This window comes from Taudactylus pleione, unplaced genomic scaffold (genome assembly GCF_031769625.1).
Source record: "Taudactylus pleione unplaced genomic scaffold, aTauple2 ptg000671l, whole genome shotgun sequence".
NCBI lineage: Eukaryota > Metazoa > Chordata > Amphibia > Anura > Myobatrachidae > Taudactylus > Taudactylus pleione.
In genome coordinates, this window is record NW_028285073.1 from 8,559,760 (window position 1) to 8,572,903 (window position 13,144).

Genomic DNA, 13,144 nt, shown 5'->3' on the forward strand with positions numbered 1-13,144 from the left:
CACTCTCTACTTCACTCCCCACATTCAGGCCATCCATCAGTCCTGCTGCTTCCACCTCTGTAGCATCTCCAGGATTTGGCCTTTCCTCAACCAGGATGCCACTGACATTCTCATCCATGCACTCCTCAGCGCCTGCCTTGCCTATTGTAGTCTACTCCTTTCAGGCCTCCCTCAATCTCGCTCTCCCAATCACATTCTCTAAATTCAGTTAAAGCCCATAATCACTCCACCCCATCTATATCTTCAATTTCATTTATTTCAACACCACCTCCTGCCCTATCGGCTCCTCTGCCGCAGTCTCACTCCCTCGCCATGTCGGCCTTTCTGCTAGTTTCCCCAGCTTTAAATGTGACATATATTCACAATATACTTAACAGCGTATGATTCTTGAGAAGACATAAATAGATCAGATCTGAGGTTTATTAAGCCTTATTTAACATGTGTACTAAAAAGAAATGTTATAAATTTTAAACATCAATGAGCTGTCTGTGACTGTTTTACTTCTACATACATAATGTTTGCCAGCATTATGGCAGCCCCCTCCGAGAGGGGACAGCCAGGTCAGCCAAGCAGGGGGCGTGGCTAAGGATATTACCCAAAAATGGGGGCGGAGCAGGGGCATGGCCACGGAATCCCGTAGTTTTTGCCCCGCCCCCACTACTCAATACCGAGATTATTGGCATTGTGAAGCAGGGGACGGGGTCATGTGATGAAATTTAGCGCAAATCGAGTTATCGGACCCCCCTTTGCAGGGGTTTGTCTGAAAATTGTAGGGGGGGGGGGGGCCTGGGAGTGTAGGCAAGTATGAGCTACCACCCAAAAACGCCCATTGAAATTGCATGGATCTGCATGCAATTGCAATCTGAGTCTCTGCACATAACCATTGGGATGCATGTGCAGAGGAAAACTATCGGCTACTGGGGCCCGACGGCTTCCTTGTGTCCAACTCTGAATTACTCCCATAATCTTATTTTGTAGATCGCCATTCTACACTGTATTTATAAATGCGCATTTTGCATAATATTGACTATGAATAAAGCTAGAACGATGATGGATATCTAATTCTACTGTGTTTTCTGTGGGTTAAGGGGAATATTTTGAGAAAGTTAATAAAATTCTACTTATCTTTCCTTTAATGAGTATATTTACTAAAGTGCCGGTTTATAGAATTGGAGGTGTTGCCCACAGTAACCAATCAAATTTTAACTATTATCTTCTAGAAAGTGCTAGATAAATGATAAGTAGAATCTGATTGGTTGCTATGAGCAACATCCCCACTTCTTTAAACCTGCACTTTAATAAATATACCCCTAGATTTTATAAATTTTCTCCAATACTCTTTGCCTTAGCCTTTATTACGTGTCCCTTTACATGGTTTATTACGTGTCCCTTTAGTGTGTCTAAATGTTACTACATTGACAGAAGTGCATTTCCCTGCATAAACTGCACCTGAAAGACAACAAATGTAATGTATATAGTATGATGACTCGCACCTCTGCCCCATAGATCGTATTATAGGCAGAGCAGGCTCTACCCTTAGGCAGCTGCCTAGAGCGCCAGGATCTGGGGGGTCACAGTTGTACATAATACAGACGGTAGCTGTGGAACTTATAAGACTCTGCCTCTCTGAAGGGGATAGGGAAGTGGGTATTGTTGGTAGTGGTGGGCAGTAGACTGATGTTTTGCCTAGGGTGCTGAATAACCTTGCACCGGATATGATTATAGGGCAGGGGAGTGAGTTCTAGAGGAGAGTAGCATAAAGGAAGAAGACTTGGTTTCAGGATTGGAAGGAGATAATATTAGTAAAAACACATATGTACTCTATAAGTGCGTGATACACATTTTTACTGCTGTTTTAGACAGGGCCGGCAGCCCGGCACTAGGTTTCCCAGCGCCCAGCACTGTCCTGTGCTGCACTGTCGCCCTTCCCTCCCTCTGAGCGTATGCCAAGAACGCCAGTGGGTGGGTGGAGGGTGGGTTTTTCCGGAATCAGGAGGTGGTGAGCGCCTCTAAAATAATGTTCAAACAGGGCGCAGGGCTGCGCCTTCAGGCTATGGCGCTACGGGCGACGGCCCTGCTAGCCCATGTCTTGAGCTGCCACTGGTTTTAGAGAAGATTCCATGTTTTCATATGCATTGAAATGGACCAATATTTAGGTTTAATTTAAAGTTACCTTATATATGGCCAAGCTTAACATAGGAGCACAGGCTGAAAACGCACACTGGTGATTTACACTTTTAAGTTGAAAGGTGGAGATCCAACTTTAATGGATTTGGTTAGCATCTGTGAAGTGTGGTTTGGACACTGGCCTTGATTCAGACCCGTCCGCTGCCGCAGGGTCTGTGGGCGTGTTTTTCTTTTGTCTGCCGCTCGCAACACTGTGGGAGACCTCCCACAGCTTGTGCGAGCGGCCAGGAGGCCGTCGCGATAATCGCAACCATCGGCCTTGCGACGAGACCCTGTGGTAGGCCGAGAGGACTTCCTGCTCTAATAGAGCAGGAAGTCTCCTACTGACAACAGTAGTGATGTCAGTAGGGCCTCCCACAAACGCCTAAGGGAACGCCTGCGTTTGTGCAGCCACCCCCCCCTCCCCGCCTATAAAATGTGGCGAGCTGTCACTCACCATTGACAGCTGCCCCGTCTTGTAGCGAGCCCCGTAGCAACTGAGCTGCAGTCGTTGGACGAGGATCGCGCACGAATACGCCGGACGCGGCGCGTGCCCAGTGGGAGACCGCTTGCGAGCGGTTCTGAATCAGGTCACGTCTGTTGATAATTTTGCTATAATTATACGTCATCTAAATTTGCCTTTTTGTACTCTGGATTAAAAATCTAGAGATTGAGTTTGGCTAATATTGAGATTGAGTTAATATTGAGACTGAGTTTAGCTAATATTGACATTGAACACTGTGTTTTTATGTAGACAAAAAAACAACGTAATATGAATATTCATATACAAAAATGTACCACTTAATAAAGAGAGACCCGATGTTCTCTTAGGGCATGATTCAGAGATGTAAGCTAATGCCATCGCTGCTGCAAATTTGTATGCAGAAGCTGTGTGACACTGCAAATTTCACAGCCACCGGGATTTGTTTTGAGACCACTGGCGGCTTCGCAAATCCAAATGACTGCGTACAAAGACGCACTAACGGTCGCAGATCCGTCGATTATCACAGTTCTGAGTTACTTTATGGTTACTCACAATGACCGCCTGAACTGAGATGCCGGAGCCATTTTTACTGGAACAGGATCGCGGTCGCAGGCTGAGACACACCCCCAAAGACGGTTGTGAAATGTCTGCTTTTGAGTCTCCACCCCCCTCCCACAAAAGGTCCTTGTCTATCAAACACTTTGCGAATACTCTATATCCTCACTGCCAGCGACAACAGTGATGCAATTAACTGCACAGAATTGTCATTTTCCTGCTATAATATAAATGTTTTAACGGTGTACAGTGCACAAACTTTACAATGTATGCTCTAGCTGCATGTTTATTCCCGTTTTGGCACTAATTTAAACATTAATTTCACAGCTGGCAGAGCTGAAGTACAGTTTTGTGGCACGCTTCAGGCAGTCACTGTAAAACAAAAACGATGTAGTTGGCAGGTCTGCAGTTCCGCACAGAAGAGACGTGGAAGTGTACACTTGTAGACTCCACTCAGTAAAGTTAAAGGTTTCCTACTCAGAGCATCTAATGCTCATATACAGTACATTTATGATACAGCATTCCTAGGTCTCACCAATACACTGTTAAATGTAATAGTCCTACTAAGTACTTTAAGGGCCATATTCATTTAGAGGCGAAAAGTCTGAGGTCGGACTTTTCGCCATCATCGCGGTTTTTCCAGGGGATAAGTATCGGATGCGTTCCTGCGTAGCCCCGTAATCAATTAGGAATCGGCGAAAACGGGACCCGGTGGAAAGGTAAGTATCGAAAAGTTCCCCCAAAAGATGGTCTGACATGGGGTCTCACTATGGGAACCCCCCCGAATTGGCCTGCTAAAGGTAATTGGGGTTTTTAAACAGCTGCGACAGGTGCATTAATGCGTCTTTAAAGAAGTGGTGAAGAATAGCATTTAGCTTCATTTAAAAAAATAAAATAACTAGTCTCATCAAATTAGGGATACATGAAGATGGGTGCAGGCATATTTCTAAGTCCCTAAAGTGAAATGTTTAAATTCTTCAAAAATCCACCTGCCGCAACCAACTGCATTCTAGAAAACACCTGCCGCATCCTTGGGGACCCCCTCGCCCCGCCCCCCCCCCCCCCCCAGAGTCTATTTAGCTAGTTTTTAAGTGTGTCCCACAACTTTTTTTTTTTTTTTTGCCCCCAAACGAAACCACTTCTTTTGGTGTGTCATAGGCTACTCTTTTACAATTTTTTTGCCACAGATTACTTTTAGGGGACATTATAAAGGCTGCAGGGTACTTTTTTTAACGTTTCCACCCCAAAACCCCAATTCTGCACTTTTTTTCGCCACCTATTCTATGGTGAAAAGTAATTCCTCGTTTTTTTACAAAGACTTTTCGCACCTGCGAAAAGTCTTTGAAATTGAATACGGGGAGAAGTGAAAATGGCGAAAATGACATAATCGGTGATAAATTATCGCCGATAATGGACTTTTCGCTCCTAATTGAATACAGCCCTAAGAGTGAATGTGCACATTTGCGGCGAGTTGGTGTAAGATATCTTGCGTGAATTCACTCTGCTAATACCCAGAACAATGGGTACACGCATATGAGATGGGGTGGGTACGTGATTCAGGCAGTCGGGATGCCGGCAGCCAGAATACTGACAGTGGCATCCAGACAGTCAGAATCCTAATGCCTGAAGGTAAGTAGCCTAACTCTAACCCACCTTTCCCACAACCTAACCCTTCCCCCGCAGCCTAACCCTCCCCCTAACCCTAATACTTACCGTCGGGATGCTACTGGTCGGGAATCTGGTGCCGGGAAACTGACCGCTGGCTCCCGAACCGGTGGTAACTACATCCTTATGAGATTTGTGTGAATCTGTCATTTACACACCTGCTTGAATCTGGATAGGCAGGACAAGGGCTTCTAATGTAGGCAGGGTACAGTAAGTGCAATTATAAACAGATACAAGCAGGGCAAAAGACATTCATAATATTTGCATGACCAGATGTAAATAACGGATGACAATAGTCACCAGGACTAGCACTCAGCTTGTGATTGGCTGGTTTGTGAAAGATCTCTTGATGTCAACTGGTGAATACTTAATTGCTCAGATATATATAGTGCTTTTGAGTGTGCGTGTTTAAGCAAGTAAGTGATACCTAAGCATTTGTGACTTGTTGCCAGTATAAATGAGGCAAATATGCTACTGTTTCAGACCGATAAGGATCTAAGATAATTGCTGCTTTGCAGATAGTCACAATTACATCATCAATTTGCGTTCACTGTACTGATAATGAATATGGATAGAATGTCTTATTGCCTTGCACATGATTGGACCAGTGTTCACTATAAACACTTTCATTGGGTTCAATAAACCCAATTTGACGTTCCATGTAAGATGCATTTTCCAACCAATGAATGCAGGGAAAAGCACCTGTGTGTACTAGACTTTAAAGCAGAAATCACCATATATCTCATACATCAGAGTTTTCTATCCTGTTTGGAATATTTTTAAATAATGAAAATGAGTGAACAGGCCAATTGCATGACATACAACTACAGCCCATGTTCTGTTTTTAAAAGAATATTTAGCAGACTATTCTCCAGGTACTGGCCCATGCTATATGCCGCACAGGACAAGCTTTTGCATCGTGTCATTAAAGGCCATGAAGAGATTGCAGATTAATGGTGAACTTGTAGCTGTTGAAAATAATACAGAAATATACAGCTAACACCACATTGGCAAGGTACTAAAAGTAATGGGTGAACAACCACACACTAATACTGATATGCTGAAATCATTTCACTGCAAGAAATGTGGAAAAAAGTGACAGAAAAAATGTTAAAGAGAATGATTTACAACAAAGGGCAAGAAACAGTGTTAAAAAAGGCATTTATGTGCAACTAGATTGGTTATCTCTAGGAGGACTATGTATTAATCATAGCGGAACTGATGTGAATATTAAGTATCTGTTTTGCGGTGGATATTTCAATTTTCCAAATATCCCCGCTATGTACTAAGGAACACTTGCAGGGACAGCGTATACGATAACCACTGTTGTTGCGAGTTATATCCCCGGCATTTTGTAAAAGTCTTTCACATATGTGCAAAAGACATCTCCGGGGGAAGCTAACATTGTGCATGCGCACAGTGTCAGTTTCCACCACTGGCCGGAGATAGGCGAGAGAGATCAGAAGATGTCTCTCCTGCTCGGAAACCTCCATAGGCTTAAAGAGGTTTATACCATCTGAGGATGGTGTTAACTTATGGGACCAAACTCTGAAAAGCTTTGCTTTTCAGTGTTTGGTCCATAGGTGTCAAATCGTAGTCCCCATTGATGATAATGGAGACTGCGATCTGCAGTGCTAATTAGCACTCTACTGGAGCTTTCTGTGAAATCTCCTGCATTGTGCTATTAGTACATAGCAACAAACCATAAAATTATGCAGAAAGTAGTTTCTATATAATTTTATGGAAAAAAAGCTTGATAAATATGCCTTTAAGGCTTTGATTGCATTCTAGAATACATAAATAATTGTGACTTTGTTTCTTACAATGCCATGCACAAAATGACTGTATGCAGAGAATAAAATGATTTTAATCCATGAGTTCCTGCCCTCTATGGGCCGTATTCAATTAGAAGCGAAAATTATCGCCGATTGCGGTTTTTCGCCTGGTCAGAACTTATGTCCGTATTCGATTCCAGACGGTTTTCGCCTTCGCGGAAAGTCAATACAATGTAATAGGCAAAATATATTCACCTCTGAATAGCAGGTGAAACGAAGTGTAAAACTGTTATTTTGGGGTGCAAAGGTGGGGAAACCTCTCAGAACCCTTGAGACAGCCCCCCAAAGGACAACTGTGCCAAAAAAAAACAGGAAAAAACTTAAAAGTACTTTCATTTTGGGGGCAAAAAAGCACAAAGTGGGGGGACAAGTATAAAAACTAGCGAAATAGACTTCTTGGGGGTCTGTAAGGAAGGGTCAGGAGTTTTTGATTGCAGGTGCATGCAACAGGTGCGTTTTTCACGTTTTAGAAAACTTCACTTTAGAGACTTTAAAATATGCTAGCATCCAAATTTGACAGGACTACTTATTATCACCAAAAAATACTGCTTATGCCATTCTTCACCACGTGTGCAAATACGCTAATAAGAAGCTATTGGAACCACTTAAGTACCCCAGTTTTATCAGAGCTATTCGGACATATCTACATTGATCCCCAATGTTAGTGCATCTTTTTGGGGGTTCAGGCTGATTTCCCCAATTCTGACAGCACTTTCCGCCTGTTCTAAATTTGCCACTTGCCGTTTTTGCGTGGTTTGCAATTGAATACGGCGAATAGCGCACAATAAGTTTCCATGTCCAAAAAACGCGACATCGGCGAAAAGTCCGGCTGGTGAAACTTTTCCGCAGGTGCGAAACTAATTGAATATTGCCCTATATTGGTATGTAACTGCAAGCAACATATTAATTTGCTACATTTTAGCTCCCAATTGTAAAAGATTGGGCATAAAATATTTGCACTTTATAAAGTAATAGTTTTTATGAGATAATTTATTTATTTTTATTTATTACCAATTATTTATATAGCGCACACATATTCCGCAGCGCTTTACAGAGCATATTTGGCCATTCCCTACCACATGTACACGCACACACAAACTAGGGTTAATTTATTTATTTATTTTTTTTGTGGGAGCCAATTAACCTACTAGTATATTTTTGGAGTGTGGGAGGAAACCGGAGTACCCGTAGGAAACCCACGCAAGCACAGGGAGTATATACAAACTCTGCACAGAGATAATAAAAGACGTTTGCAAAAGAGAAAAAAAAGTTAACTTATGCTGAAACACCTGGAAAGCTGCAATAATGTAACCGACATCAGAAATTGTCAGGATATTTCCATGAACAAGTCTGACAGGTAATTAACAGTAAAATTACCTGGATGAATGTTATTAATAGAGTCCTGGCGTTAGTGAGTGGTACTGCATTGCCATCAGGACACAGGAAGAAGTCAACGAGCTAGATAAAAACTTCAGACATCGGGATAAAATAACACTGAGCTAAGGGTTGCACTGTCAGTCTTCTGGGATTATGAATGGACAAGGCAACAAGTTTAGATAATCACTGACAACTATATAGCATCTATGTTAGAAGTATGTATACCTATAGCAAAGTAGACACCGTATGAAGTAAGTACAGTACATCTGTATTGAACATCAGGCAAAGCCTTTTTACAGCAGGAGAGTCACAATGACCTAAGAATGTTTCTTTTTAAGTGTTTTAAATCTGTACTTTCGGGCAGCCTCGTTTATTTTCTATTGCATAGCAAACCTATATTAATTGCACATCAAGATGGCTCTAATAAGGAGCCATTCTAATATAAATCACAGCTTGCTGTAGCCCACAAAAGGCAGCACCGGAAACATTAGTTTAAACTCATTTACTCCCCAGAAAATATCCCATCCCCCTGCTGCACAAGCCGCACACACATCGCTGCACCCCACCTAGTCCAACAACACTGCTGCTACACAAGCCAATGGTAAGCAGAGAGCGGGGACACATTACAGGACCGTGGTACCAACCAGTAACAATCATCCGTATAACAAAGGGGGCCAGGTCTGTGCCACTCAGTGAGCGAGCCTCCCTGCGAGCCAATAGAGGCCGGGGAGCATCTGCTCAACTGAAGAGGCTCATTAGCCAGCTGGGCGGGGGGACTTCACCTGCGCGCAGCCAATCACAGGCAGGGAACCTAGAGCAAACTGTACGGGGCCGGCTGATGTTTTCATAATAGACAGTTGAAAGCGCAAACCAAAAGCCGGGCTACGGCGCTGCCCCGACCAGTAGCACGGCGCATATCCGCCTAGTCCCGCCCAACTGTAGTTCGTATTTAATTCTCGGCTTGTGGTACAGTTGTTTCATTCCTCTCTCTCTCTCTCCTTGTACAGCAGCCGTGCGCACTGGTGTCTTCCATCTCCCTCCTCCTCTGTCTCCGCTCTCTCCGTGCGCACCAGTCGCAGCCTGTCCTCCCCTTACACCGATTTTTTTTTTTTCTCGTTTAAATCGCCAAAACTTCCAAGAACATGGCAGACGCCGCCGTTGACACCACCACCACTACCGCAGCCGCCGAGGTGCCTGTAACCAAGGTATGGTACCGCCGGAGCGCCCTCCTGTCACGCCGTCTTCCATTGTTCCTGGCGGCTCTTTGTTGTCCCCCATCAGCACGCGGTGCGGGGTGCCGGCGGCCAAACCGCTCCGTCCGCTCTTCCCGCGAACTTCTCACCTGTCAGCGACGCTGGGAGATGCTGATCCGCAGCCGATCGCTCCCATTTATGCGGCGGTTTCCCGGTAGTTGCCGGCCGTCCGTCCCGGGGAAGGGGGGGGCATCAGCCGGTCAGGTCAGCACCCCCCCCGGAGGGGCCAGGAGGGAGGCACCAAACACCTGGACTTTATTTTACCTCAGATTTATTGTTTGCCGGCTTCTATTTTTTTTTCTTTTTCTATGTACTTACCTGCCCCCCCTTCCCTCTCCCTCCTTATTTTCCCCTCACCGGTTGTTCGGTTGTCCTGTCCCCGATATTTGATGTCGTTTCGGACCCCAGTGACCCTGTGATGCTCGGGGGGAGCAGTCAGCGCGGCGGATAAGGGAACTCTATAGAAAGTTGTTGTCTGCGCTCTCTCAGGGCTGCCGTTTATTTCTGGCGTGTTTGTAGGCATGGAGATCGATGTTGTGGTGTATTTTATTTTTTTTTTTTTTGCCTCATCTGCCTCCCCTCGGAGAGCTCTGCCACCTGCGCTGGCTCCCGTCCAGCCCCCTCTTCTTTTTCCCCTTCTATTTCTGAGAGAATGTGCCGAGTTCAAACGCTTCGGGGAATCGGCGGGAAGGGGGCGCGCGCGAGGTCCCTCGGAGAAAACTTGCGCGGGACACGAGGAGGCGGGGCCTTGGGCTGAGGCGCGCACATAGCGCGCGTGCACCCCGCTCCTCCTCCTCTCCGGCTGGGCGCGAGGCACGGTCTTTGTCCTCCGCGGTTGCGCGCTCAGGGGGGCGCGCTTGCGGGCAGATGTTCGACGCTTTCCGACCCTCGCTCCCCCCCACCCCCCACCCAACCCTACATCCCTCATCGATACGACTAAATAATGTTTATGCACCTTGTGGCTTGAGTGCATTATTGTGAAATTGAACAGTGGTGTACTTTGTGCAAAGCGATTTTATGACAAGATCCTGTTAAGATTTATTCTATAAACATATATAATGTCTGTGTGTGTATGTGTATATATATATATATATAGTGTGTAAATTAACACATAGTGATTGAATACATTATATATATATATATATGTATATGTGTGTGTGTAAAAGGTGATCCTCCTGGGAGAAATGATCTTGTTCAGATGTTGTATGGGCTACAGAGGACCAGCCAGCAATGAGCCATGGTGCTGAAAAACTGGGTCGAGCTTGGTGACAGCTCGGCATCCTCTACATGCCCATGGTACTATACATAAAATGCTCTCTTCTTGGGAGAATGAAGTCACTTTGTGGCTGTAAACGGTATTTAGTTTGCAAAACGACAACAAAAACGTACTAAGTGTTCTATTTCTTGCTTATTGTACAGGACCTTAAAGACAAGAAAGAAGTTGTAGAGGAACCAGAGAAGAAGGAGAATGGAAGTGGAGATGCTCCCGCCAATGGAACTGTAAGTGGGGTTTTCCTCTCCCTTGTCTCAGAGCAATGTATGTAGCAGATAGCAATGCCACTTATTGCTGGATTGGGAAACGTGGCCCTCCAGCTGTTGTGGTTCTGCTTTTTCCAAGTCAAAATGCTTTTAGGCTTGTTCCACATTGGCTGGAGGGCCACAGGTTGCCAAGCCGAGGATGCTGTATGTGTAAATTCTGGTATCTGTATACAAACCTTATACAATGTGATAAACAGGTATTCACTTTCTTTGCAAATGTTCAGGAATACAGGTGAGTTCTGCTCTACTCAATGCACTGGTCATCGGTATTAAGTTATTTATATACAGCCAGCATATTCTGTTTACATTATAAGATGAGACAGGATAATAGAGATACCTGCTCCTAAGCTTACAATCTATAGAGAAGTTGAAATGTTACACATGGCATAAAGTGCTTGGTGGGCAATATATACAGTCACACAGCAGTGTTGGTCTGGGGTCAGAGGGTTGTGTGTATAAAAATAACACATGTAACTTTTGTGTGAACTTTGTAATTGGGTAGAATAGCTTATGGACGTTATGCCATCTAATTTTTTGTTTTCAAATTCTCTTTTTATAGGAGGAAAATGGTGCAGATCACAGTGAAGAGAACACAGAGGATCCAGAGGAGGAGGAGGATGAAGGTAAGACTTGTGTATTTCTGTAAAATAAAAAGGATTTTACAACTTGCAATTTAGAAACCAAGAATATTTTATGAATTGCTGTTTTTTGTTTTTTTTTCCCTTTCAGTTGAGAGTGAGGGTGAAGGCAAAGAGGAAGAGGAGGAAGGTGAAGGAGAGGAAACCGAATCAGATGGTCATCCTGTAAAACGCCCAGCAGACGATGAGGTGAAAAAGGTACGTTCTTGATGTTTTGTAAACTCCCATAGTGCAAGTCTGGTTAGGTTGTGATGGTCATGATCTGTCAACCACAAAGACTGGAGGCAGCAAATGTATAGGCTACATTCTTGGGGCTCTGCCTACAAAATGTCTGCCTTCACTGTCAAGGCACATTGGGTACATTGGAAACACATTGAAAGTCCTTTAAAACTAAAAGCCTTGTTTACTTTTCAGGAGGAAACTGAAACTAAAAAACAGAAGACAGAAAATGGAGATTCCACAGAAGCAAAAGAGTCTGCCTAATTACCTCCCATCCCCCTCCTCTTTACAGACATTTTATAGCTTAAGTGACATGGTTGAATTGTAGAGAACATGCTTTATATCTGTACATTTTACAGAATAACTTTTTATATACTGTAAACCCACATGCACTAGAGACCTGTAACATCACACAGCCAAGATAGCTAAGGTTTTTTGTAAAATGTTATTTATTGGTGCTTGTTTGTACTGGTTGACTGCTACAATAAAAGATCTAAACTTTTTGTTTTAAGTGGTGGTATAGCTTTGCTTTTTGTACATCTTTGAAGCACATGTCTTTCATATTAGTACGGCCATGTGTATTCTTGAGTGAAGCTGCCTTCCTGTAATATAATGGTGTTAGGATAGAAAGTTAATATGCAATAAAGGCCAAAGATATGGGTCTTGTATAGCCAGAGGGAAACCTGGGGCATTCTGTATAGATCTTTGGATTCCATTTTGTTGCTGTTCGGTATATAGTTGTGGTGCAAGCAAAGTTTGGAAACTGCAAGGTTCGATATGTAAATTTCTCTGTATCCTAATGTGCTATCAAAGTGTGTATGGCAGAGATTTTTGAGGCATAGATGCTAGTCTACATACCATTTATGACTAGGTTATAAAACTATATACCTCATTAGTTGATGCTTGACCACTACTTTGTATATTCAGGTTAAGTACTATAAATAAATCTTTCTTTTATAAAAAAAAAAAGGACTTTGTGCATTATTTTACACAAAATGTTTACATTGCATTTCTAGAAAGGACATGCAAAATGTATTGTCTATAAAAAGGTTTAGAAAATTAGAGGGTAATACTCCTAATTAAGCTGTTATGTGTCCTCACATAAACATTCACAGTAATAATTTTGACCGAATCAAAACCGAAAAGCTTATCTCTACTTGCATTAACGTGAATACGACAAGGAACATACCTGTCTTTAGATATGTAATAGACTGAAATATTCAATTTCACACAAAATAAATATAATTTCAATTATTTCCACTTAAAATCAAATAAATACAGATATTTGCTGTCAATTTACTTCTAGTTCTTTCTATATCTGTTGATACGGTTATTCCTTTGTATTTTGAGTAGCCTGATAAGTACACCTGCACATAATGGAAGCAGCCATTTTGTCTGCTGATCCATTGCAAC

The 13,144-nt window shown here is 43.3% G+C and overlaps 1 protein-coding gene across 1 annotated transcript; it reads left to right on the top strand.

Annotated features, from left to right (window-relative positions):
- Window positions 1–9,054: 9,054 nt before the first annotated feature.
- LOC148478228 (uncharacterized) lies at window positions 9,055–12,242 on the top strand. The gene is made up of 5 exons (XM_088455752.1): window positions 9,055–9,287; window positions 10,755–10,835; window positions 11,434–11,497; window positions 11,604–11,710; window positions 11,927–12,242. Exons 1-5 carry the CDS (start codon window positions 9,225–9,227, stop codon window positions 11,993–11,995), a joined length of 384 nt encoding a protein of 127 aa, XP_088311878.1. The 5' UTR covers window positions 9,055–9,224; the 3' UTR covers window positions 11,996–12,242.
- The last annotated feature ends 902 nt before the right edge of the window (window positions 12,243–13,144 follow it).